At 37.4% G+C, this 24391-nt stretch overlaps 1 protein-coding gene across 6 annotated transcripts in view; it reads left to right on the top strand.

Annotated features, from left to right (window-relative positions):
* Positions 1 to 4031: 4031 nt before the first annotated feature.
* CHM (CHM Rab escort protein) overlaps positions 4032 to 24391 on the top strand; it is a 65462-nt gene continuing 45102 nt past the window's right edge. For 5 of the 6 annotated variants that reach the window (XR_013922729.1, XR_013922730.1, XR_013922731.1 and 2 more), the window contains exons 1-4: positions 4032 to 4087; positions 14947 to 15013; positions 22432 to 22504; positions 23687 to 23811. Coding sequence is in view for 2 of the 6 variants with exons in the window: in XM_080352372.1 (XP_080208498.1) it covers positions 4039 to 4087; positions 14947 to 15013; positions 22432 to 22504; positions 23687 to 23811 (314 nt within the window). In the remaining 4 variants the exon portion in view is untranslated. The remainder of the gene's footprint in view (positions 4088 to 14946; positions 15014 to 22431; positions 22505 to 23686; positions 23812 to 24391) is intronic. The other variant, XR_013922732.1, reaches the window with a different exon arrangement.

The raw sequence follows: 24391 nt of genomic DNA, 5'->3' as shown, positions 1-24391 counted from the left end.
TTTAATTACTTGAGGTTTTTAAAATATGTTTTCGTTCACCGATCTATCCAGGCCAAGATTACTGTATCAAAGGCCCATTCATGCCATCCCTGGGAATTAAGTGTCCACATACAATTGAGAATTTGCAGTTTAGAGTCTAATGCCACTAATAAAACACAAGTAATGTGTTTTATGGGCATGATTGGGACAGGCTACTGTAGGCTGTGACAAGAAGAAATACAAATTCAGGCAGTGGTAACGAAGAAACTAGAATAAAGGTGTATCAGAGTTTAGAAGAAATTTGAAAACAAATATTTTTTTCCCAAACATGCTTGAATGTAGAGTGGCTGTTTCTGTAGTTAATGAACAATCTGCTTTGGGCATGCTTGAGTGACTGACGGTTGCATAACAGCAAACTCCATATGACAACCATGCATAACTTCAGCAACACACAAACATTTCTTCCTGCCTGAACTAATGAGCCGTTTAGTTGGGATAAATCAGGTTATTCAATAGATGTTGCAAGCAGCTAATAGGCTCGATCCTGCTGCTGATCCTTATTCAAACTGGTACTCGAGCAGAATTAAATTTGTATCCACTGAGTGAATAATAGAATGAATAGTGAGATTTTCACACGTGAATTCACTGCAAGATAAAGACACTACATAACTTAAAAAAAAAAAAAAAAAAAAAAAGAATAATTCATGATAGTGAATATGTAGTATTTGCTGTTTACTTTTGGAGGAAGAAATATTTGATCAAATGATCTGAGACTAGATCTTGAGAAAACTAGAAATTCCATAATTCTAATACTAATTCTTCCTGATTTTCTCTTGGGCTTCAGTGTGCCTACCTGGGAGCTTATGGAGTTTTGCTAAGATTATTATATTTCCAAAAAGTATTTTGATAAAGTTCGATATTAACTACACAGGCTTTAAAGTAACAAAGGTAGTTCTATGAATATGTGAAAATCCCAAAGGAAAGTTAGAAAGCAAAACTCCATGTTTTTATGAGAGAGCTGTTTTGCCTGAAATCCAAGTAGGAAAAGCTGCTTACAAAAAAAAAATACTTTGAACTGTTGAAAGTGAAATCTTAAAGTTGATCCTTGCGTGTGTCTTTCTGAAGTGTTATTGCGAAAAATGCTGCACGAATCTTCTGCAATATATAGGATTGTGAATTATTTCATGAAACATAGAAAAACAAATGTATTTAATACAAATTGTTGAAAGAAAATACATTTAGACTTTCCTGTGCACTTCTGAATGCATTTTGGCAATTCTAATTTATGAGACCTAGTTTAACAAAATATAGGGAATTTCTGTAATCAGACCACAGGATGTGCAGTTTAATTATGTTGGTGTGCATTTCTATTTGTTTCTAATGTAGAGGATCTATTGGTAAAATGAATGCCCATTTTGTGGTCTGTTATGCAGAAAATGTTTAATCCAGTGTTTGATTTACTCTGTTAAATCTTCTTTATTGAATGTGCTTATTCATCCATGCAGAATTGGGTATGCTGCTTTCTGTTACTATGACATTGCAATTAAATAGCTAAAGAGAAAAACATGGCAAGACATTTTCTCAAGGTCCATGAAATTCTCATAAAAATTATTCATACTTACATATTTTACTTCTGCATTTGCTGATATTAAAACGGTAAAGTGCAGAGAAATATTTTTGTGTTGTACAGGGCTGACAGACCTCGCCTTTAAAGATCCTGAATAATCAGTTTTGTCAAATAAATAGTACTAAGAAGAATTTCTGGTCCAGTGGATAATGACTGTCATCACGAAATAGGGTTGCACTGATTGCATCTCATGAATGAAGCTAACAGGAGCTCACAGAACCGAACAACAGCATTTTGTGGGGAGATAAATACTTAAGCACTTGAGAGACAGTAAGACATTGACAGCGAAATAGCTCCATTCTAGTGCAGTCCTAGAGTTATACTAAACAATAACAAAAGGTTTTCCAAATGAAATTATGTTTTCATGAGTTTGCCCTCAGTGAGAGAAGGGTGTGCAAGGAGAATTTCTCTTATCTGATCTAAGCAAGACAGTGAGGCTTTGTTCCTCAGCTCAAGACATGTAGGTCAGGATGATCCAGCTTCGTGAGAATTCTGGAGCTAAATTTCTGTTGTTACAGGTTAAAAAGTAGAAATGACAGCTTCATTAACAGAATTGCACTATGGAAGATGCAGAATGGAATTTATTTTTTTTTTTTTAATCTCTATGGGACAGTTGAAAGCATAAATATAAGAAACATAAGATTTGATCTTACTACTTTTATATCGGAATCCACAACTACTAATTTTCTCTGTTATATGTATTTTTAGCAGGGTAATCAAGTACTGATGTTTAAACCTACCTGTTTTTTGTTCTTGCATTGTTTGATGTTTCCTGCTAGACTGTTTTCAGTGCTGCGCTCTGTTCCAGCGCGGTCAGCAGTACCGCAGGGGAAGGTGGTCTCTGGTTTCCATTACTCACTTTATACTGTTCTCACTGTTCTTTTTGCTATGTGAACAAGGATCTTGTAATAAGGTGTTAACAGGCTGCTAGCTAGTTTATTGCTATTATTGATTTAAGGTGTTAAGACTTCAATATAATCATACACAATGAATAATATTAAGGGATTAATTTAAAGCCTTATAAGCCATTAAATATAAAATAAAAAGCAAAACTTTTGAGAAATCTCCAGTGTATTCTGGCACAGGTTATTACCATGGTAGGTTATTTAGCCTACATTGCTGTAGCTGGCTTTTCCAAATATGTCTTTTAATTCTTGCTGTTCAGCCTGGTGATACAGGAGGGGCTACTCTGGAACTGGAGATTCTGTTTTTCACCTGATACCCCTTCATTTCTTTGTAAGGTGAAGGGGCAGAGCAAGACTGTACTTGGCACTGGTGAGGCTGCACCTTGAACACTGCGTTCATTTTGGGGCCCCTCATCATAAGAAGGACGTTGAGGCACTAGAGAGAGTGCAGAGGAGACAGCGAAGCTGGTGAGGAGTCTGGAGCACAAGTCTGATGAGGAGCGGTTGAGGGAACTGGGGCTGTTCAGCCTGGAGAACAGGAGGTTGAGGGGAGACCTTATCACTGTCTACAACTGCCTGAAAGGAGGTTGTAGCATGGAGGGGGTTGGTCTCTTCTCCCAAGTAGCAAGTGATGGGACAAGAGGAAATGGCCTCAAGTTGCACCAGGGGAGGTTCAGGTTGGATATTGGGAAAAAAAACTTCCCAGAAAGGGTTGTCAGACATTGGAACAGGCTGCCCAGGGCAGTGGTGGAGTCACCATCCCTGGGTGGGTTTAAAAGGCATTTAGACGAGGTTCTTAGGGACGTGGTTTAGTGCTGGAGTTAGGTTAGGGTTGGACTCGATGATCCCGAGGATCTCTTCTGACCAAAATTATTCTATGATTTTATGACGTGGGACTTCAGGCTTCGGAGGAAAAGAGTTAATGTTAATTGATGGTTGAGAAAAATAGAGATGTTTCTGAATGCAGATGACAAAGTACAACCCAACATAGAATAAGGCTGTTAATTAACAAGAATGGACATGAGATTAATGAGTAGGAATAGATGAACTAATACACTTTCTTTTAAGATCCATCTTCAGCATGGTGGATAAAGACAAGAAATTATCACAATTGGGGAGTAAAGGTACTTTTCAAAAATAGTAAGGAAAATATTTCCTTGGGTTTGTTAATAAAGTGCAGTGGTCAATGAGACTGGATGAAAAGTAGGAACAGTTTTGGAAACATGGCATATATGGGGGGGGTAGAAATCAAATCTGTTGTGAGCTACTGAAGAACTGGTTGTTAAAGAAACTTCAGTGGAATTGGCACAGATATTGTACCGAAAAATACGGTTGTTTGCATTGGAGAACCCGTGAGAACGACGCTACAACAGAGCGGCCTGGCGAGAAGTGTCCTCCCGTTCGACGGGACGGACGGACGGACAGAACTACAGCTCCCAGCAGCCCCGCGCACGGCGGCCGGAAGTGTTTGTCGGCGGCACCCTCAGTTTCCGCCAGCGCCGGCCACGTGACGACGCCCCGCCCAAGATGGCGGACAACCTTCCCTCAGAGTTCGATGTGGTGGTGATCGGGACCGGTAGGAGACGGCGCGGCGGGCGGTGCCGGGGCTGCTGCGGCGGGGGACGCGGGAGACAGCGCCGGAGGGGCCGGGCGGGTGGTGTCAGGCTGCCGGCGCTGCAGGGCAGAGCTGGCGGCTGAGGGCGGCGGGAGAGAGCGGGCCCAGGGCTGCCGGGGACACCTGCGGGGACTCGCGGGCAGCTCCGGGGTTGCGACTGAGACTTCAGGGTCAGGATTTGCTCGGCTGTGGAGGGGGCACGGAGATGCGTGTGGTACGAGGCTGTGACGGGAGGGGATCTCCGTGAATCCGGGGCAGCCCGGCACCCCTTGGGTGTTTTGTGAAGCCTCGGCCGCCCTTTCTCCTGAAATACCTCCCTGCTGGTCTAGTTTGTTTCTGTGCACCCAAAATAGTTGTGAAGAACTAAATTCCGTGTTGTTGCAGTATATAGGGTATATGCTGATAATTCTTTTACTATATCCTATAATACAAGAACTTTTGTCTCCTAAGTTTTCTCTAATCTCTCTGCCTGCTTATGAATAAGCCAAAACCTTTTTTTTAGTCCTCCTCACTAAAGTGTATTTTTCAGTATATGAACAAGTGTAAGGTTGAATGATTGCACATATCAGAGACTAAACTCTGCACGTTCTGTATCCTGCACAAGTTCATCCGGCTTCCTGCTCAGATGAATAATGATGGAGATATTGAATGTTTTATGGGAACATACCACAACATTGTAACTACAAGACAAATTCTAAAATATTCCTTCAGAAGCAGAATATCGCATTGTGCTCTAGTTGTAAGGCATCCAAAATACATTACTGTTTGTAGGTCCCAAATTTACACTCAAATTTTGTTTGCATTTATGAAGAGCTCCTATGGTCAGCTCAGGATGTTGGCTGGAGCACAGGAGGGAAAACACTTCTAAATGTTACTGTTTTCCATGTGAAACCAGGAACTATATTTTTGGAGTTCATTGATGTGTCAAGTTGTGTCGTTCAGATTTAAAAACACTTGTCTAGCAATTTGGAATAGAATGAGTGAATTTCTTAATGTAATTGGCCTTTTCAGTGTTTACCAGAAAAAAAAGTAGTCTGCTTATAATGTATGTGTAATTACTCAAAGAATTTCTGATTTTGTTCTGGAGTTTGTGAGAGTCTCCCCATTGTGGACCGTAACTCTACCAAAAATGCAAAATTAAGGCTCTTGAGCAAATTAAGAGTGTTCTCAACCCTATTGTGTGGAGTGGAAGCCCTACTAATGAATCTGGCATTTTCATATGTGTTCAGATTTGTGAATATTTTGAGCAAATGAGAATAATGGTAAAAAATGAAAAGCAAAAGTACCAAATTGAAGGGGTGAAAGATTAAAAATTGCGTAACTTCTGTGATTTTTGAAGATAATTCATGCTTTACTGCCATGAACAAAATAGTATTTATGTCGGTGATGCATTGTTATAGAAAATTACAGGAAGCTCAGGGGTTTCTAAAACTAATATTAATGTTAGGCTGTTGAGTTGTTATCAGGTGAGAGCTGGTCATGTGCTGGCTGTCAAGTTGGATCTTCCCTGCTTTGGAATAATCTTGTAATATCAGAGCTTTGATGGCTGGGAAAGGAAATTCTTTGAGCTAAGTTCTTCCTGAGCGATATTGCTGTACTTACTGGTGGGGGTGTGGATTTGTATTAAATGATGTGGTTTTGCCCACCTGTAGACAGGACTGCTAGAATTAATTTCAGGATTTTCAGAATTCTGCATTTTAGGAATCACGTAAATGGTGGCTAACACCATTGACTGCTTTTTTTTGTTTGCTTTGTTTCTTAATCTGTATTAAATTACTCAGTGTGGAAGATTATTCAGAGTAAAACTTTGATCTGTCTTCTCTCCTGGGAAGTGGCTCCTGAGGGAATATCTCAGCCTTGTCTTTAATGCTGTTTTCTAATGCTATAATCAGTGCTGAGTATACCTGTGGATATTTAATTGTCATATTGTAATAACTAGAAGGTTTATGTTAATGGTCTTGAATTTGTTTTTATTTCAGGCTCATTTAACTGTTTCCTTGTAGTAAGCTTAATGAAAATGGAACCTCACACTAAATTTTAGTCATCAGTGCTCCATTTAATGCATAGGTTGTTACTTTGTCAATATTTCTATGGGAAAAGTAAATTCACTTATTGAAGAAACTTATTTTCCTGAACCCAGATTAAACATTTTCTTGCACAAGTTCAGAGCAAGACGGATGCGTAGAAGAAAAATACTGGTCCTGGTGGGTTCAGCAGCAAAAGTTTCACTGCTGTTATGGAATTTATATTCAGTGTTCTAAAGAAAACTAAGTTATCATGTGGCATAAAAACAGTGGGTATATCTTGAGGCTTTTTATGGCAACACGATATGAGAATTAAAGCTGTTATGACATTGTGCTTTTGTTCTACTGCCTTTCTTGTTGCAGCATTGAAGTTGCTCTTCCCCCCTCCCCTCCAGGCCTCTTATATCCTTATTTTCCTGTTTTTTGAATAAAGTACTATGGTAAAGTTACCCACTAACCAAACAGGAATGGATTTATTGGATTATTCTCTGCTAAAGCAGATATTATGCAATATCATTTCTGGTATTTTGGAAGGTCAGTTCTTTAGCAAGTGATATGCTGTGATTTTTTTATTTGTTTAAGAGTCGGTAGAGTCTGGGTTTGGAGGGCTGATATAAGGTGGGCATTAGTCATGTTCATTTAAATGAGTTCATTATTGATAAACTTTTGTGGGGATAACTTTCAGATTAGTGCAGGCATTAAAGTCATGGTACATCTATAGCAAGAGGTTATATTATGAGTTCTTTGATAAATGTTTATTTCAACAGGCATCTATTTGAGAGTGACACTTTGGGCTAAGAGTCAGTGGCAGAGCTTTTGTCTTTAGGCAGTTGTTAAATAGGAAAATTCATAGGCAAAACTTTCAGCAATGTTGAATTTATGGCAGAAATCACTCTAAATGCAAAGAATTGAAACACAGCCATGCATATTTAAAAGTGGTGTGGATAAGGGTGCAGCATCGTCCTTACCTTTGAATTTCTTCAGTTGGTTGGGTTACATTCAGTCTTAACTTCTTAAACTTGTCTCTGATGCTTCAGAAGGCCTGTATTAAGTGCTGGTGGAGTTGTAAAATAAAGGATATGGCTCTTTAAAAGGTGATTGTATTCACAAGTTTGTCTGCCAGTAATTCTGATTTTTTTTCTGAAAAGGAGTTATTCTTTATAAAAGCAGTCACAGTAAATTTTCTAGTTCTATGCAATTTTCTTTCCAGTCTGGTTTTCAGTGGTTATAAATAACACATGAAATGACTTTCAAGGTAGAAAGCAGGAATCCGTTTTGAAATATTCTGCAAAATAAAGAGTGATTTATGGTTTCATATGATTTTGGCTGAAAGCACTCGGGCTTTGCCAGATCATCAAAGTCCTGTCAGGAGAATCTATTATTTATTGTTCGATATGCTGGGAGTGGTGTAAGTACTTTATGTTATCTTATGTAAGTATAGTGTTAGGAAAAATCACTTCCAGATACTAATACAGTTTTTAAAATATACCATGAAAAACTAACCTAAATATTATAGATGTGAATTATGAAGTTAACACTGTAGACTGATTAAAAAAAAATAATCACAAATTAATAATTCCTGATGTTTTTATTGTTGCAGGATAATTTTAGGATGTGCCTAAAATGTTTTCTAATACATCTGGGCTGATAATTTGGTTACATTATCTTAGATAAGGACATAGGCTTCAGTTTACATCAGCAGCTATTTGAGTTTTACAACAAATGCTAGATAGAAAATCAGCTGAAGATGAATTTTTTTTATGTCAATGGTCATTGTGGACTAATATGGTGCCTCTGACTTGTGATGTTGATATGTGGAAGGGAGTATACCCATATTATTATTATTATTTTATTATCACTTGTAAATAAGTCATAACCTGTCCATGTAAATGTCAAACAAAATGAGCACTGCCTTGCAGTTTTCTCCCCACTACCCCCCCTTTTTTTTTTATTTTTTAATTTTTTTTTAGTATTTTCCAAGCGTAAACATACCTTTAACTTCTTACTGACATTTTTAACCGGACTGAAATTGAGGGGTTGTTTTCTGGCATGACTTCTATTCTGAACTTTTTTTGCCTGGTAGAGGTACTGTGGTACCCTTCTTGGAGGCCTGGGCTGCCACTGATACCTCAGGATTCTTTCCCACATACTGTGAAATGTCTCTTGCCACACAGTGTGACTCAGCCAGTGATACAATTTTTATATAAACATTTAATAAGCTAAAATTATGTTGTATTTGTTCTTTTGTCAAGATCTCATGTATGTTCATTTTTTCTGGGCTGTTACGGCTTGGAACCAAGTTCAGAAATTGCATTCTCTTACTGATTTAATCAATCAATTAATTAATTAATTATACTTCCTCTTCAGAGAACACTGCTTGGATTGAGGAGGATTTTTAGTGACAAGTTAAATGTTTATTTGGAGCATAAGTGTCTCCTTGTGTTTGTTTACTAAATAACATTTATTTCCACCTACTAGGAGATTCCATGTTTTTCATTGCCACATTCCTCTGATGGTATACAGATAACTATACGGAATTACTGATGTAGGAGAATAAACTTTTTACATGTGGGTCCTTCTTAACCAGTTATGATTTCTTACTTGTCTTAGTGGGTTGACATTTCTATGCCGCTGCCGTATTCTGTAATGCAGAAATTTTCTGATATTATTCTGCAGTACAGGCATATAATAAAATGAATTACGCCTATTATCAATTTTAAGTAGATAGTTTTAACTTAAAATATTATATACAAGTGTTTCAGCTTCGTTTGGGATTAAATGATAAAATGCCTTTTAACTTCTACATATACCGAAATCGTACCATGAAGATTGTGTAGTGAGCTTCCCAGAGTCAGCTGCTCTTCTCTTCTCAGAAGTTTGGATATAAACAAAATTTATTGCAGTTGGCCAACTGTCTGACTCCAGAAGATTGTTTGGAAATTGTCTGTGTTCCAGCATTTTGAATATATTTCTCTTCAACATTTTCTATTATGAAAAAGCCACTTGTGATTTATTTAGTAGGTACAGTGAAGCAAATTAAACATTTAAACCTTTTCAAGATGAGGCTTGTATAATTCAGTAAAAGCTGATCAGCTGGATGACTGGGAAATAGTTTACAGTGAACCAAGATGCTTCCACGCACAGGAATCTGTTTTGTTTATAAATTGCTTGGGGCAGCAAATATTTAAAGTCCGTTTAAAGTCACCTGAAGAGGCAGTGTGTCACGATGGCATTATGGATAGCCACAAACCAGAGGAGACATGGTATGTAAGCCTGAAAATTAATTTTTGATTATACAGAGGTGAATTATAACTTTTCTTTTGTAAAGCTTTTAACATCAGTTGGCTTTTAAAGCTGAAGGGTTTTCTAGCTTAGCAGTTATCTCTTATTTTAGTTTTGCTGTGTTGAAACTAAAAATAGAATTGATATATTGAAAACCATATAATATGTAGCTAATTCCTCTAATTCTTGCATATTTACCTGTAAAACACAATATTTATGAAAGTGAAAGTATGGCTGATTTTGCTTCATCGGGAAGGTCCAAGAATTCTGTTAATGGATATTATGTTGGTCAGAGGTTGCTGGAAACAACCAGATGTAGACTTCAAGGTCAGCTTGCAGCAGCCACATCTGTAAGATTTGTTGGGAGTAACCTGCCATTTACGTATCCAAGAAGACTGTGACAGAGCAAGTGCTTAGCTAGCTGGCAGTGCAAACCACTGCTATCACAAACAACTGTGTTCTTCATCGTAAGATTGTCACGAACCCGGTGTTTACACTGTCTGCTGGCTGGGGTTCGTCATTCTGGTGCTGTGACTGTTTCTGGTGCAGTCCCGGAATCTCTTGCGGCAGTTTCTGGGTGATGCAGATAGCTGGAGAAACAGAAGAGAGCATAGGGCTCATGTCAGTTTCTCCATGCTGCAGTGAGCCCTGCCACCATGTTCGTTAGTCTAAGCAGAGCCACCTTGTTACAGTTTAATGTACTTGCCATTCTTTTTTTTTCATACCTTTCTAACAGGATGCAAGAAGGGCAAGCATGTAGGCAGAAGTCTGCCTTGACCAGTACTAGAAAGACTTAGAAGTTAGTTCACTTTGACTTTGCACTTGTGTTTCAGTGAGGCAGTGTCAAGATTCGTGCAAATGCATTGCTGTCTTGGGAGGGGTGGAGAAGTACCTGTGCAATTCTATCTGTTACAATACCTTAGTGACCCAGAGGTCACTAATGAATAAAATCCCTGATTTTTTACTTATTTTTATATCTGTCTGCAAAGGTAATGTCCTACTTCATTGAAATTTTAAATTAGTGTTCCCTTGAGAAAGCCAGAGGGGCTAATTTATCTAATACTGCATCTGATAATTGGAGGTTAGTAAGTGGAGAAGGAAGGCAGTGGTTTTAAGGAATGATGATACAGATTTCAACTGGTATTAATCAGTCCTTCATGGAGGAAAAATTTTTTTTGTTGTTGTTTTTCCTGGTAACACAAATGAGGTGCAGGACAATTTAACATAATGCAAATATTTCATGTGTAAGCATTCTAAAGGGGGATATGAAAGGACCAGGAAGCACAGAAAGTATTTATGCTTCTTAATAACAAGCACTGCTATTTCTGAATTGATTCTGCCTCAAATACAAAGAACTTCAGAGTCAGCATATTAAACTGGTAAAAGAATTGTATGGACTTTTTATTCCTCTACATAAATCCCTTTTATGCTGCCAGATGTTTACATGTAACATACTGAAGTCTGGATCTGTTGCTGCTTTCTTGTGGTTGGATCATGCATTTCCTATTCAAACTTCTTATTTCCTGCTAATACTGTTGGAAATCTAAAAATTGTCTGGATTTGGAACCTTATTTGAGGAAATGTTATTTTGCAGTAGCCCTTTTCGTTTTAGATACAATAGAATGAGGTGTGTGGTGTGTTTCACAGTAACATGCATAATAGCTTAGTAGGTAGATATTGTTTACTATTAATTATACCAGAGGGCAGATCTCTTGATGACTCGGTAAATCGATTACTGATCTTGATAGCAGTACAATCTTAGAATTTTTTTTTTTTCTGTATATATAGTCTAAAAGGAAATGTAGATTTTCATTTAGATCTTGCTGTGCTTTGATCAAAGTTATTGGATCCAAATCATTACCCAACTGGCTGTTCAAAAACTTTAAACGTCATGAGTGACACAGGTTACAGTGCCGAGTCTGTCATTCGTTAAGCGGGCAGAACAGAAGCTGTCTCTTCCCCAAGAGGGATGAGTGGCAGCAAGTGTTGGAATAATCCTTCATGAGAAATACACCTCCAAGATACCCAGCTTTATTTTCTCATTAGGCGTAAGTGAAACTTCAGAGTCAATATTGGGGATACAGCCTTTCCCTTGTAATAATTTGAATTCTGTAATTAGTCTTCTTCGAACCAAACTGTGAGTGAAAAGTTTTGGAGTCTGCTATGCCCTGTAGCTAGGATCTGAACACATGCCAAAATCTGAATATAATCCAAATCAGAGTTGAGAATAGGAAACTGTTTCCAAATAGGAATATTTTTTTAAAACAGTAGATTTCTCTGCTATTGGATAATTGGAAGGCAACCTATTTTGCACAACTATGTGAGCATCCTGTAGGAGATAGTCCAGCCTCACATGATTAAATAAATCTCTACCATTTCTCTAAGGAGGTTTTTCCAAATTAGTTGTTTTTTTATTAGGTAGAGAGGGACTATCTCTAACTGTATTATAACAGTGTGTCTACCAGAGCCTTCTTTCTTGGCAGTCCAGATCACATGTAGTAGTAACTTGCACTTGGCAAAGCTGCCAGTTTTCTGTGTGGCTTTGTTTCTGTTGGAGAAGAGATTTTAGAAACTCGTACCAAGGCACAGTCTTATTTCTTTGGTTTACTGAGGTTTTGTCATGTAAGAATAAATGGTGCCTTGCTCCATCCAGTTGTTCTAAGAGCCTCTCCAAAGCAAAAATGCACAGGCCTTGCCTTCCTTACGCTGTCTCATTCCGTTGCCAGTGGGTACCTGGGGAGCCAGTGTCTTGGAAGCAAAGGGTTGGTGAAGAAAATTGATGCCAGCTTTCAAGAGCGGGGAAGCTAATTCAGGGAACAATTTCATCCAAGGTTAATGGAAGAACAGACCTCCAACACAGTATCAATTGGATCAAGCTTAGAGCAATCAGTTATGCCCTAGTAGCTATAACTCCAGTCCTGGGCAGCCAGGCAGCACCCGGGATGTTTTACAACACTTTCTCAGTGGCTTTTATCAATAAGGAAGGAGAAACAATTTTCTCAATTCTATTTCCAGAGTAATATTCTCACTGCCCAAATGAAGGAAAGAAAACCTTTTTTTCAGGAACTACAAACAAAATAGTAGTTGTAGATTCTATTCCAGATAGTTTATAGACAGAGAGAAATGAAACATATATATAAACGCTTTTGGAGGGCAGCGGAATGTGGAGTTGCCTTTGCACAATAAGGCTGTGTGCATCCAGGATCTCGTGGCAGTCCTGAAGTGTGTCCTGTCATCACGTATTTTCTTCTTGTCTCTTTGTTCAGAATGGTCTGTGTTTTGAGTTCTTACTTCAGAAAATTCAACTCCACAGACGGTTGGCCTTTTTAGGCTGTGAAACAAACATCCCAGGAACTGATGCAGTTGCTAATCCCTTTTTCTACCCCCAGAGATTAATTCCATAATAAGCCTTCACTTGCTGTGGAAGGTCAGCAATGCGAAACTGTTGTAACATTTTCTACTTTATCAATTCAGAAAGGGATTTTCTTTTTTTAATCCATCCAAAATAGGAGGTGTTAAAAACGGGAAAATTTGCAGGAAAGGTGTAGCTATTTCCTGGAAAATTCGTCATGCCTGTTTTAAACCCTTTTCCTTGTATTGATACAATCATTTGTGATTTTGGGCTGTCAACATCACCGTGGAATTGATCTGCTGAAAACTGACCATCTACTTCATGTGGAAGAAGGTCAGAAATGGCTTAAGATAAGGGCAGAGAGGTGAAACCTCTTTATTTTGATGGTTGTGTTTGCCTTTGCTGGCTTAAAGAGTTTGTGAAACTATGGCCTCGTGTATTTAAGTTCCTCTAGATGTTTTCTAGACTGCATTTCAGGTGCTAGATTTAATAAAGACTAGCTCAGCCATTTAAAAGGGTTTGTTCCTGTCTCTGTGAGTGCTAAATTGTACTTAACATCCTATTAAAGTCTAACACCTTCTTACTCTAGGTAAGTAAATCTGATACCGTACAAGTAGTAAATAGTCGTCCAGTAACCTTTAATATAGTGCATTTTGTGGTTGAAGTGAATAATCAGATTAGCAATGTGCTGCCCTTTTATTTGGTTGCAAAGGGGGTGTTCTCTAAAGAAATAGATGACTGCAGGCCTGGAATTCTCATGACAACCATGTGTGGTGTGAAAGAAGCCAAAGAAGTGTGGGTTCTGGTTCTACCACAGCTGCTTTTGCCTGTCAGTTCGGTCTCTCTTCGGTTGTACTGGTACAGCTGCTGCTGTGCTGTCAGTCAGATCAGTGGAACACTCCTTTTGCTTGATTTCATCTCATCCTTTAATTGAATACGTCGCTTAAGTGTCTCCTAATACCAGTCCCTTAGAATTTTAATGGCTTTTACTGAACTACCTTCTTGAGCAGCCAATAGATCATTTAAAAAGAGATTTCAGCAAAGCTAGTGCCATACAGCCTTTTAGGTAGTGAGCTGTGCTTGTCTGAATCTACTCAGAAATCCAAGTCATCCAGCTGTGCATGGAAAAATCTGGTGAGTGGGAAGAGATGTTAGAGAACAGCCTCATTTATTTATTAAGCTTACAGTTGGTATCATGTGCTTTTCCAAGCAGGTATTGCTGGTAGAGAAATATCATTAGCCTTTTTTTAAAAAAAACCCTATATATATTTTCTAAATGTAATGAAAACATACTGATTTGACAGGCTGAATTGCATGACATGGGACTTTTGATAGGGATACCACTTTAAGGACAACAATCTCAGATTCATTCTGTCCCTAATGCTACTCTTAAATGTGAAGTGAAAATACACGTACAATGTCTGTTTAGCTTTTCTGTTTCCACGTCTTGGTCTGCATGCAGAAAATTGAGTGTGCTCCTGGGCACTATGTTTGGAGCAAACCAATCAGTTCAATCAGAAACAAAGTCCAAATACAGTTCTGAGACCTGTTCACACTAGAGATGTTTGCAACAGGTGATATGGAGGAGACAGCACCATGCAGGACTCTGCTGCACACTGTTGCTTAATGCCAGGGTTTATACCCTCATACTTCCCGATGCATCCTTAGACAATATACCAGGGCATGCAGAATTTCCTGTAAATTTCTTAATTTTAAACCACCATTTTAATGGGTTGTTACAGTCTTCATATTATGTCAGATACTTTGAAGGGAACAAAACCACACAAAAATGCTCTCAGATAATACCTGTCTGTATCAGGAGAGATACACTTACAGAGCATCCAGTAAAATTGGGGTGTCGTGCTGGCAAATGCTCAATCTGTTTATGATAACAAGGTGTCTGGAGAAAGACACTGGTGACAAGGTTTATCTCAGAGGTAGTAGTATTTGCAAGTAACATGTGCCAGGCGACTATTAAAAACGTGTTGCATTCAAGACCATCATAGAAAAATGTTAATGAACACAGAGATTATTAAAAATGTCAGTGACTTGCATTGTAAACTTTCTTTTGTTTGAATTGCCTGTTTCTAAGTTCTAAATTTATTTCATTTTTTAATACATTTTAGCATACTAAATTCTAAAAACTGCATGTGTCCTTTCAGGTTTGCCCGAGTCTATTATTGCAGCAGCATGTGCCAGAAGTGGCCAGAGTGTTCTTCACGTTGATTCGTAAGTTACACAAATAATTTTCTTTTTTAAAAGTTAAACTGGCTAGAAGTGTGTCTGTGTCGGTTTGCCCTTCAGGACTTGTGTTTTGTGTTCATCTGGCATCAAGTAATCTCACGCTTCTGTCTCAATTTTATCTTTGGGATGTTACTTCCATCCACAGAACAGGCAATTTTTGCATGCCAGCTCAGTAGTTTGGAGCAGAAGTGATGTGGTCAAGGGCACTGTTAATGTCTCCTTTTGTGCAGACAGGAACGATTACAGGTTTTGTGCCCTTCATTATAATTCCTGGTAGTAATTATCGCATTCTGGTTTGGGGAGAATTTTTACCTGAACCATTATAATTAAAGGACAAAATATTTTACTAGTGTCTCATTTGTATCCGTTCTCAATGCCTAGAGAAGTTAATACAAGTATTTTTGCATTTTAATTGTTATCAGAATGAAGACAAGTGAAATCTGGCTGACAGGGAAGGAGATGAACACAGCATTCTTCTTTGCTGTCTTCTCTCTCATGCTAAATCAGTTTGTAAGAAGAGTACAGAATACTACTGAAATTGCTTGAATCAAAAAGGATTTCTGTTGCACTTTGAAGCAGAAGGTTTTGCTGAAGCGCTTGGAGTTGCATATTTCACTGTATCCTATTACGTTCAGTTTACTTGTCTTTACCAGTTAGCCAAAGTGTTTTGTGTTTGTTTGTGTGTGTGTGATTTTATTTGTTTTGTGTGGTTTGTTTTGTTTTTTAATAAGCTGTGTTACTGAGCACTATGATGCACACTGGTTTTTAGGAAAAAAAAAAATAGAATCTTTGAACCTTGGCTTATTTGTATACCTCAGCGAAATTTAGTAGCATGACTCAAATCTGGAGCTCCGGTTTCTGAAGCAATCTTGAGATCCAATGCTGGAGCTTCAGCTGACCAAGATAAACTTTTACAATACTCCTCTCTCCCATCTCCCATTTTAAAATTAAATTTTTCACAGCTCTTTTGAGGCAATTCATCATTACTAAGCAGCTTTTGAGGCTGCTTTACTGTCTGTGTTTGTCTAGAAGATAACAAATGGAATTTGTATTTCGTGAAGTTTCTGTGCTACACAACTGCACTGTGCCTGCTGTAGTTCGTTATGTCGGACCAAGGTATGATTATACTAGTTTGAAATGATACACAATTTGAAAATTTGCAAGGCTAGCTTACTAACTCTGCAGGAAATACGATTCACAGTTGCTCAGTTTGCTGTTATGCTGCCCACAAAGTCACTGTCTTGGCCTGGAACAGGGACAAGTGACACTCTTCAGAGTTGGTAGTTTTTATCAATAGGAGGGCATTTGGATTAAGAACTTGTCTTAACAAATCTTCAGGCATTATGGTCTACTCTCAGAACCTATGGAAAACTGGAACTTGTAAAGAAAAAAAGTCCTTAAATGGGCTAATATTCTAGTATTTTACATCACAGTGGATAGCACACAGCAAGGCAGTGCTTGATGCTCCATATTCAATTCAACTAATGATTCAGTAGAAACAAAGACAGCTCTTAAGATTTTAATAATTTTAAAGAAATATGCGACTACATAGTAGTGATACTGAAGTTACTGTAAAGACCTTGTGCGTAATGTATAAGGGTATGTTCACTTCATACATTTTGGTACAGTAATTTTTAAATTAGCTATTATTGCTAACCCAAAAAATTAAAAACCTTATTTTAGAATAAGCAGATATAGAATGAATAAAATGGTTACATTTGGATTTTAAGCTTAATGCATATATTACCAGTAGACTACTTAGGTTTTGTTAAATGAACCACTTCTGTTATTTCCATTTTTCATATTCATTGACTATTAATATCTGTAATAATAGTTAGCCACTGGAACTTTGATTTCTTTTATCCATGCCTATTTTTAGCTATGATGAAGAGCCTTTCGGAAAACTCACAGAAGCAGGCAGTTAGAACTGTGGAATACAGATTTTGTTTATTACTGTTTTCACTTAAATATGCTCATTTACATTCACACATGCTTTTGTTTTTCTGCTGAAAATGAAGGCTTCCACATTTGATTCTTTTCTCCTGCGGAGTTATTTCCCAACTCCAGTGCAGGGTGAGGTCAGGAGGAGGTGTTTTTAACCCAGGTGTTCTTCACTTGTGTTAATAGTTGCTGTTTAATTGGTATATGTACTCACCGAATCATGGTCTAGAATCCACATCTTGGCAAAAAAAGAAGATATGTTTATACTGTACAACCCGTTCCCATAAATAGGGAAGCGTTTCAAGCCATCTGCCTTTCATGTTTAAATTAGTACTCTTGCAAAAAAAGCCTACCAAATCCAGCAGAAACCCCCACCCTGATGCCATTTGAATTTTAAGTGCTAAGCCTTAGAAAGCTTGCCAGAGATTAATCTGAATTAAAACATTTTAATGTACTATATGTCTAGTTTAATGTACTGATTTTTAGATGATTTTTCAAGTTTCATTTTACTGAGGTAACAGTATAATTGAAAATCACCAACAAAGAATCTGTTTATATGCAGAATGTCACTTTTTAATGCTACTTGTTGTTCCCTTCATTCTTGAAGGATCATGAGTTTAAATTTTTTTTTTTCAGAGTGAAAGAAAATAAGATTTGGGGTTACTGGAATACTTGTTTGTGTTCCGTGTGCTATTTTGATTAATATTTTGTTCTCTACAAAGATATGAAATAAGTTAGGCACAAGGTATAGAAAATATGTATGGATAAAGTCTCTGTTTATAGTTTGCTTGCACTCATTACCTTGTGTACATCATTTTATTACTTTTAATCTCCAGCCATGTTTGCATTTATCATAATATACTGCATAGGTGATTATGGAAGATAGAACTTAGTATTTTATAATAGGCCACTTCAAAACTAAGTTTGATTTATAAACACTGTCCAAGCATCGCCCATCAACAGCAGCTAATCTTATTCAAAATAGTCACTTCACTGCAGTGTTGCCATAAATTCCTGGAGACTGATTTTAAACTAAAGTTAGCTTCTGCCAAATAGTAATTGAAGGAGCTCTATTTCTCTGTGCCAGCTATCTGTCTCAATAAATGTAAAATCTGTGGTTCTTCTCCGAGAGCTACATTTACTGTAGATATTAATGAGCTGTTGACATGTGAACTCTCAAGGATATTTGTTAAGTGATTTAGAAAAGTAATTTGCAATTTAAAATGTGGAGATTGGCACTTAGTTTAACTTGCAGTTGCTGAAGAAAGGTAGATCAAGACTAAAAGTCGATTACTTGAAGTGAATTTACTTCCCATATGCACAGGACTTTCTCTTGACAGCTTGCTGTGTTTTCTACTTTTGGTCCTTTGCTTATTTGGTTCTTATAATTATATTTCTATGATCTATGTAGATCGCACCCGCCACACCCCTCTTCAAGATACTTGCTTTTGTAGTTTCTTCCACTTCTTGTTAGATGTCTCACTTTTTTAGAACTTGTGAAATATATAGTATAGTACAACCTATGTCTTCATATAGCCTTCTTCTTGCTCTTTAACTCATGTGAAGTGAGGTAGCTTTGTAAGTACAGCAACCAGAGAGTGACAAGGTCGCTTCTCAAAGCAGCTCAATTTCTTCCAAGAAAATTAATGACTTTCAGTAAGGAAACCTCAGAAAAATTCTTAACTTGGGTACATTTTGACCTTTTTTTGAAAACTATTTTATTTTTATTTTGCTTTAGGATATGATCTCATAGTGAAGTATTAGAGGGTAAAACATGGTCTCCAGTGGCCCATGATAATCACCTTTGATCATGTTCATATCCCAGGATATGATGACATGTAGTACATGTGACTGTCACCATCACCCTTTTATTGAGCTGACGGATCTCAAGAGCTGTTGGGGTTCAGCCCTTCCACTCGGAAGGCAGGGGCGGCACAGTCCGCTACTCGTGCTCCTCAACACCAATTTTCAATGTGTGACTGTGTACTTAATAGGTAGCACTTGAAACTTCATGGGTTTGAAACATAAATCATTTTGTGTTTGGATCCTTAAAATCGATGTGGCAGTAAGTTCCTTTGCAAAAGACAGCTGCTCTGATGGGTCGAGACTTCTTTCTGGAAGATCAAGTGCAGGACAGACACGTACAGGCAGCTCTGGGGAGCAATCGTGAGGCATCAGCAGCTTTTCTCCAGACATCACCAGCTTTGATGGTTGTACCACGGCTGTTAGGACATGGCACTGAGAAGGGCAATCTTCTTAAAAGGCACAGCCCATGAAATAGCTTTTCTGTTATTATGTTTTACTTGTGTGTCTCATGCTTTCAGAAGTGTTTAATTTCTCAGATAGCGGTTGTCTTCAAAAGGACGTGTTAGATATTCTCTTGGTTTGGATTCTGAGAATGTTCATCAGTTGGGAATAATTTGCAATTCCAGTGTTCTGGACTGGGATTTGCTAATTCTAAGTATTTGAATAAAAGAATGTGTTAGTAACTGAGAGGAAACAAACAAACAAACAAAAAAACCCGCTAATGTAAGAGAAGAGAGAATTAAGCTTTTTGCAGACGTAAAACTGGACTTGGGCTACATTTCCAAAAATTTGCAAAAATGGCTTCAGCAGTTCTGCTGTTAGCTCTGAACTGTAGATTTGAAATATGTGCACTAAATTCAGCAGTATTTTAATTCATATGAAAATCCAAGTAATACAGGAGAAGTTTTGAGCAAATATAATCTAGGAAATTATATATGGTAGAAGAAGAAAACATCTGTGCTCCAACTTGATAGAAAAATTAATTTATAACTCTGTGGTTACACCTTCAGTATGTTTCATGTTCTTACTTAGGGGGTAATTGAATTATAAACCTGAAATAGGGAGAGATGATCCATCTTTGTAGCTTGCTAATATGGCAAGGGAAGAGAGGAGCTTAGTCCTTGAGATTTTGGGACAATATTTTAGCTTTAATTAGGCTTTGATCTTGACCATTACTTTAAGGAATTCCTCAGTTCACCTTCAGGGCAATTATAACAAAAATATTTGGTTACAAAGGACTCCTAATTGCAAAACCATTTGTCAGCTCTTTTTGGAATTCCTTTTTACTAAAAACTTTGTGTAGTAAGTCAGTAATCATGTCTGGTCTACCTTCTTTTTGTAGTGTTTTCAGATGAGAAGATTAAACAATCCTGATTCCACATGTAATGCAAAGTAATTAAAATTCTGGGGGAGAAAATCTGGATGTTGATGCTTCAAGAGAAGATGAATATTTAAGGTGGTAAAACATAACTTGGGAATGGTGCTCAGAATCCAGATGGAAAGGCCAGTTGTTATTCATTTTCTGTTTGCGAAAGGCCGTACCGGCTTCACACAACTGATTGAGCTCCAGAACAGCATTACAGAGTGCTTGGTTGGAAAGACTGAGTCACATCAATGGTGGTTAAAAAGAGTAGTTTCAAAGGAAAATCCACTTGATGAACAGAGGAGTGTTTATATCAACGATGTCTGGTAGCTAACAAATACACTTTTGTAACTTGCTGTAAAAATAATTCATTTCTCTTACTGAAAGTTTGAATTCAAAATATTCTAAATATGCAAGAATTTATAGTGGTGTAGATTCAAGAAACCCAGTCCTAATTTGGGGCAGGTGTCTTCTGCAATTTCTGTGATCAATGGCCTTGCTTGCTCTGACAGCCAGATTGTATTCCATATTCAAGGAAACTTGCAACAAAAGCAGCAGATTCCCTTAAAAATAAATCTTTGTGGCTATGTTTTTTGGAAATCCCGGAAGTGGCGGGTAATATATGGATGTTGAAATTTTTATTCAGTGGAATCTTAAGAAAAAGCAAGAAATGACTCTGTACCGTTGACAGCTAAAACAAAGCTGGAGATGATCACCCCCTGCAACTCTCCGTTACTGTTTTACAGGTTGAAACCTGACAGAATCAGAGATATATTTAATCCTCATTGCTTTGTATTCTCTGTGATACCAAATAGCAGCACTTTTGAAGCCTCACCTATGTCGTTCCCATAAAGAATGGATCTCCTTTTCACAGCTGGTTGGAGTTCCTGGTTGGTAACAGATCTGCAGCTGGAGCATTACTCCTCAGAGTAACCACATTGCAGGTGGACTGTGGGCTCCTAAAGCCTAGAGCCCGTGCTCCCAGTCCGTGTTCTGTTCTTGGAGCCACCTCTCTGGAGTAAATGCTGAATTTTGTTGTCTTTGCAAAAGATGTCTTGTTTGTGTTCTTCACTGTTGCCTCACAGTAGCTGAAAGACTTTTTTAGGTCAGGTTCTAGTCAGGAGCAATTAGGCGTTGGTGAGCAGACGTGTGTCCTTCAGCTGCTAAGTAAGCAACATGGGCCAGAGCATCACCCGCCGGTACCCTATGCTTAATGAAGTCTTTGTCAGTGCAGATAAGCCTTGTCAAAACCGTCCCATCTTCAACAGTAGAATCAAACCGGAATTTAATTTTTCACATTTATCACTTATCTCTGCAATTTAAAAATGGAGGAGGTAATGATAAGATTTTAAGTTCATTTGATTTAACAGTCTTCACATTATTCTGTAAAATGCAAAACCTGTCTTCCTCTCTGAGTATATCTATTTTTTTTTAGTGTATGCAATAACAGTAGATATCCATTCAGGAGGGTATTTTTGGCGTCTTTCACACTTCCGAAGTGCCAGCGTACAGTGCCAGAAAACAGTTGAATCCTGAAATGAGTTTTTTATTCTGCAAGAACTACTCATTTTTTAAAATTCCTCTGTTATTTTTTCGACCAGAGTTCTTAAATATTTAAGGTGTGGTATGCACAATAACAAAAGCTAATTAATCCAACTGATATTTAGAGAAATATTGATGAAATATTTTTTTAAAGGGAGACCAGAGACTTTCTTTGATTAACAGGAGAACTATTAATTTTCTGTGATATAAAAGAAGTAAACTAATATTTTTCAAGAAAGAAGGTGGTAAATAAAAACTGATAAGTACTCTGGAAGGTATGATCGTTTTGTACAAATCAGTTCCTTTGGCTCCACCTACAGTATATGCAGTTTAATAAGAATTTTGCCAGAGAACTCAGTTGAAACCGGTGGACTCATTGGCCTGGCTCCGCACCAAGTGGAGATGTCTATAGTGATGCACATGTTTGAGTTAGAGGTGTCGAGTGAGTCTTGGCCAAGAAGCAGTATTATCTAGATTTTCCTTTTACTCAGAGCGTCCCATGTGCTTTTCTCAGCATTACTCATTTTACCCTCCAAATACTTCAGATTTTGGACTATAGTCCCTTTGGTCAGAGGTACATACAAATCAGTGAAATACAACTGAGTTGTGAAATAGATCAGTTTTTGTATTGTGTCTAAAATCTAACATGGGAAATATTTGGAATATCTCAAACTTGATTGTTCTTTCTTTAAACCTGAAAAAGTGATGTATTATCTGTCCATCAAATTTCATTTTTGTTTTTTCTTTACAGGAAAAATTACTATGGTGGAAACTGGGCCAGCTTTAGTTTTTCAGGATTGTTGTCCTGGATTAAAGAAAATCAGGTAAAAATTTCTCAACTTCTTTTAACATTCCTCAATGTTAAGTCTTGGTTGTTTGCAAAATTTATTACAAGACAAATTACCACAATACTTTTTCTCTTTGGTAATTTGACACATCAAAGAGGTTTCTAGTTTCCAGCTTTACTGGTTGAGACTAAACCATCTACCTTGGCATTCTAAGACTGATATACTTAATGATAATTAATATTATTTTATTAATTCGAAGGCTCTGATATTCTACTAATTCTAAGGCTTTGATATGGCTGGTTTATTACTATTATTACTGGAGACCAAACAGTTCAGCTCTAAGTCATACTTTTTGGGTTCTTGAAATTATGTAGAAGCAACTACACTGTTTCCATTCCTTTCCCAGAACCTTCTGTAAATGATAATCCAGTCTGCTTTCCACTCTGTGATGTATCAGTCCCTTTCTTTTTTCCTTGTGGGTTGTTGGATCCTTCTATTGAAGTGTCCTGTAACCAGGATACAAAGATTAATGCTGATAGTGTATTTTTCAATGACCAAAGTTTATCTAATTCATGACAGTCCACTAGAAATCTTCAGAAGAGGGTATTTGTTTAGGAGATTGAGCACTTGGTCTATATTAGTAAATGGATGTTCATATTATTTACTGAAGCGTTATGAGCCTGATGGTCCAGAGAAGATGGAACTTTTTCAGTTCAGTCTCGTGCGTATTTATTACATAGTGCTACCTTCTGGTGTAATGAGTGGAGTTGCTCAATGTCAGAACTTAATATTCTCAGGGTTCTGTTACGTGATTTAGAGATTCATGTGTGGACAGATTAATATAATACCCAAATCAAAGAGTTTTGTCACTAAATTTGGAACTAACCTGGCTGTGGCGAACCTGTCTGCTAGAAGATTGTATTCAAAGTTATGTTCAGCTCTCTGCTAAAACTTGCATTTCATTTAACACTGTATTTTCAGATTACTAGAGCTAGTGATGTAGTGCAAATGTTGACATACTATAATGAAGTAACCAGCTCTAACTATTTTAACTCAAAAAAAAATCTCAATAGAAGAAATGTTGAGACAGTTGAGATGATTCTTTCTTCATTTTTTAAGTATAAGGTGGTACAATGAACTGTTTGGGACTATAGGGATTTGTGGTTCAAGAGCATCTAGCACAGTACAAAATGTAATTTTATAATTGTCCTTTGTAAGCAAAAGACGGATGTCAGTGATGAATGGGATGACTGGAGAAAACTGATCCTTGAGAATGAAGAAGCTATTTCTCTTAGCAAGAAAGATAAAACTATTCAACATGTAGAAGATTTCTGTTTTGGCGAGTAAGTATGAATGTAAAAATATAGAAGTCATGCAGAAGGTAAGCTTTCCACAGTGTCATATAATTGAAAATCAAGGAGCATCTGAAAGTAACCTTGTGAAGCTGTAATTTTGAATAGCATGCAAGCGTAGGAATAATGAATGGAAATTGTATGGGCCTCAGCTGAAAACTATTTCTCAGTATTTATTTTTAGTTTTTGTCTTTTGGATTTTGCACTGAACTAAACACTGTTCTGAATTTCTAAAAGGTTCTTTGGGGTAGTTATGTAAGTTTAACCTTGAATCCCTTAGATAATGTCAGAGGTAGCTGAATGAAATGTTGACGGATATTCACATAGAAACGTGTATTGCTTTCTGTAAGTTATAGGTAGGAGGGGGGAAAAAAAGTGTGAATTATACTAATGCAGTCTGAAGATCACAGACTCAGAATATTCCGGAGTTCTGTATTGCACAGTAATGGCTGCTTGACTTTATTGTGGATAAAATGTTGTGCTTGAATAGTGTAGTTGTAATCCTATTGCCATAATAAGTGTTGTTCAAAATCAGTATTAAATCAAGTTAAAGGTTTCATAATCTCATGAC

Source organism: Nesoenas mayeri, assembly GCF_963082525.1.
Source record: "Nesoenas mayeri genome assembly, chromosome: 13".
Lineage (NCBI taxonomy): Eukaryota > Metazoa > Chordata > Aves > Columbiformes > Columbidae > Nesoenas > Nesoenas mayeri.
The sequence above is the reverse complement of the archived record's forward strand: the minus strand, read 5'-3'. Positions and strand labels throughout refer to the sequence as shown.